The 3,066-nt window shown below is 32.5% G+C and overlaps 1 protein-coding gene across 1 annotated transcript in view; it reads left to right on the top strand.

Moving 5' to 3' along the window:
* Positions 1 to 459: 459 nt before the first annotated feature.
* Positions 460 to 3,066, top strand: part of LOC107027600 (zinc finger BED domain-containing protein RICESLEEPER 3-like) — an 11,655-nt gene continuing 9,048 nt past the window's right edge. Inside the window, exons 1-2 of the mRNA XM_027919277.1 lie at positions 460 to 785; positions 835 to 2,476. Coding sequence (XP_027775078.1) covers positions 851 to 2,476 — 1,626 coding nt within the window. The 5' untranslated portion in view covers positions 460 to 785; positions 835 to 850. The remainder of the gene's footprint in view (positions 786 to 834; positions 2,477 to 3,066) is intronic.

The following is a 3,066-nucleotide window of genomic DNA, read 5'->3' as shown; positions in this document are numbered from 1 at the left end:
GGTACAACTTGTCTCACTTGCACTAGCCTAGGGCTGGCAGGGGGACCGGGTCATCCCGCCCCGGCCCGCGTCCCGTCCCGACCCGCCCCGGAACCGGCCCATCCCCCAGGGTTTAAGGGGATTACGGGATGGGGGATGAGGGGACCGGTCAGGGGCCGGTTCACCCCTGCGTCCCGGTCGACCCGGCCCGGCTGAACCGGCTGGTTCGCGGGATCCCCCCAATATTTTATTTTTTTAAAAAAATTTAATAATGTAGCCGTTACTATCCGTTGGGGAAACGGCTAGTGGGCCCCCCCAACGGATTTATGCCTCTTTTTGACTTCCCAAACACCCCCTACCACCCCCTACCACCCCCCACTTTTAAAAAATTATTTTAAACCCTCAAGTTATTATAATTACATTTTAACCCATTTTTAATACTATAAATACACCTATCCTCTACTATTTCTTACAAAATCATCTATTCTCATTTCTCTCATCTATTTTCTATATTCTATCAACTCTCAACTCTCAAGTGTCAATCTTAATATCTATTCAATTTTAATTCTCATATTATTAGAATCCATTTTTTTCAATTTTCAATTCAAAATTTTCATATTATATCAATAAAAATAATTATATTATCTCATATTTGTTATCAAGTATTGGCTTGGAGTTACAAATTACAAGTTACAACAAATCACAAGCTTCAACAATCGGTTTAACGTCTGCTATTAACGCAGACGTTTGGTACATTCGTTTCATAATATTTATATTTTATTATTCGTCTTTACTTTTGTGTTATTATTATTTTTATATTACACTTTATATATATATATATATATATATATATATATATATAAAATTAAGTATGAGTTCTAGCAAAAAAAATAGCGGTAAAGGAAAAGAGAAAGCACAAGATAACGAAGAAAGTAGACTTTTTAAATTATTTAATTTTGGTAAAAAAAATAGTAAAGAAAAAAAGAGTAGTAAAAGTGGTGGTACTTCATCTAAATCAACGAGTAGAGTTAGATTTAACATAAATGATTCTACTTATGTTGATGATACTCCTTATAATATTGATTCAAATGTTCAACTCGATCACGAAAGTTTAGAACGACGTTATGGTAATATTAATCCTAATGTTGATGAAAATTCAGGTGAAGAAGTAGAAGCTGATTTGGGAGAAGAGGAGTTAGATGAAACACCTACTAGTCCGGTGACAGAAGTTCCAAATGAGACTATCAATTTACCGGAGCAAAATTTTGGACATCCACCCCTTATACCTCCCACAAGGGAGAAGGTGAAGTATCAACGACCTAAAACTTCTATTGTGTGGCAATTTATGACTTTTGATAAAGAAAATAGTGTTGCTATTTGTAATAAGTGTAAGCAAGCTTTTAAACATAAACAAGGTGGGGGTCAAGGTGGAACGGGGGGATTAAATAGACATTTGTTATCTTGTGTGCCCGTTCAATATAAAGAAGCTAAAGCATTAGCCAATAGAAAAAAGGGAATTTCAATTAATGAATTAGATATTACCGGTAATGCATCGATGGGGGCTTCTAACATGGTTCAAGGAACATTAGATCCTTTTAACCCCGCTGGTCCAATAACACAACGTAAATATAATAAGGAATTAGATCGGGAAAATTTAGCTAAAATGGTTTCTGTTTGTGGTTTGCCTTATAGTTTTCCTTCAAATCCCGGTTTTATCGAATATATTCAACAAACTTATAATCCGGATTATAGAGGCTTTTCAAGAAATACTGTCAAAACTGATGTTTTTGAATATCAAGGTAAACATTGTCAATTTCTTCGTTGTCTATTTAGCATATTAGATAGTAGAGTGTCTATTACTTCGGACATGGGTCGTAGTGTTAATGGAAATGATTATTTAACTGTAACTGCGCATTGGATTGATCATAATTGGAATTTGCAAAAAAGAATTATATGTTATAAACTATGTATAGAGAAAAAAACTGGTGCATATTTAGCATCAAATATTTTAAGTGTTTTAGATTATTACATGATTATAGATAAAATAATGTCTGTCGCATTAGATAACGCATCTAATAATACAAATGCTGCTAACATGTTAAAAGTTAGATTATGTCCAATTGACAATAAAGTTTTTCATGTTAGATGTGTTGCACATATATTAAATTTAGTTGTACAAGATGGTATTTCATTATTTGATTGTGGAAGCGTAAAAGTTGAATATGCTGTTACCTGGATTTTTCATACAAACAATGTTGCTAGAATTAGAGAATTTAATGAGCGTTGTTCACTATGTGAATTGTCACCTAGAAAAATTCCAAGACATATTAAAACAAGGTGGAATTCTCTTTACGAAATGCTTTCGGTTGCTTATAAATATAGAAGACCCATACAAATGATTTTTAATGCTCATAATGCTGACCCATTAGATAGAATTTGTGATGAAGATTGGGAAGAAACTAATGAACTATTACAATTTTTAAGACTTTTTTATGATGCTACTACCATATTTTTGGGAATTTATTATCCTACTATTTCATCCTTATTAATAAATATTTGTGCTCTTTCAATTCAATTTTGTAAATATAAAAAAATAGATAAATTTANATTTGTGCTCTTTCAATTCAATTTTGTAAATATAAAAAAATAGATAAATTTAGAGTTGCAATTGAAGGTATGATTGAAAAATTTAAAAAATATTTTTTTCCTATTCCTCATGTTTTTTTAACGGCTACTTTACTTCATCGTGCTTATAAATTACAAGGTGTGAAAGGCCTTGTCGACACTTTTTATGAAACTTTAGAAATTTCACCGGAAGAAATTCCAGATTGTGAAATGTGTAAGTCTAGCATAAAAATAGAAGCAAAAGTTTTGTATGAAAAATATAGAACTAGTGAAAATTTTGAAGGAGAAGTTGGTCAAACTTCTAATGTTGAGATTGATTTGTCAGTTCCAATTTCATGTTATATGCGAGGTTTTCTTGGTCTTAGTTCTACTAACCGTGATGATTTTGAAGAATATCTTAATCAATCTTTAGAAAACTTGGAAATCAAAGATGGCAATGAAGATTTATTAGGATGGTGGAGT

This window comes from Solanum pennellii, chromosome 8 (genome assembly GCF_001406875.1).
Source record: "Solanum pennellii chromosome 8, SPENNV200".
Lineage (NCBI taxonomy): Eukaryota > Viridiplantae > Streptophyta > Magnoliopsida > Solanales > Solanaceae > Solanum > Solanum pennellii.
The sequence above is the reverse complement of the archived record's forward strand: the minus strand, read 5'-3'. Positions and strand labels throughout refer to the sequence as shown.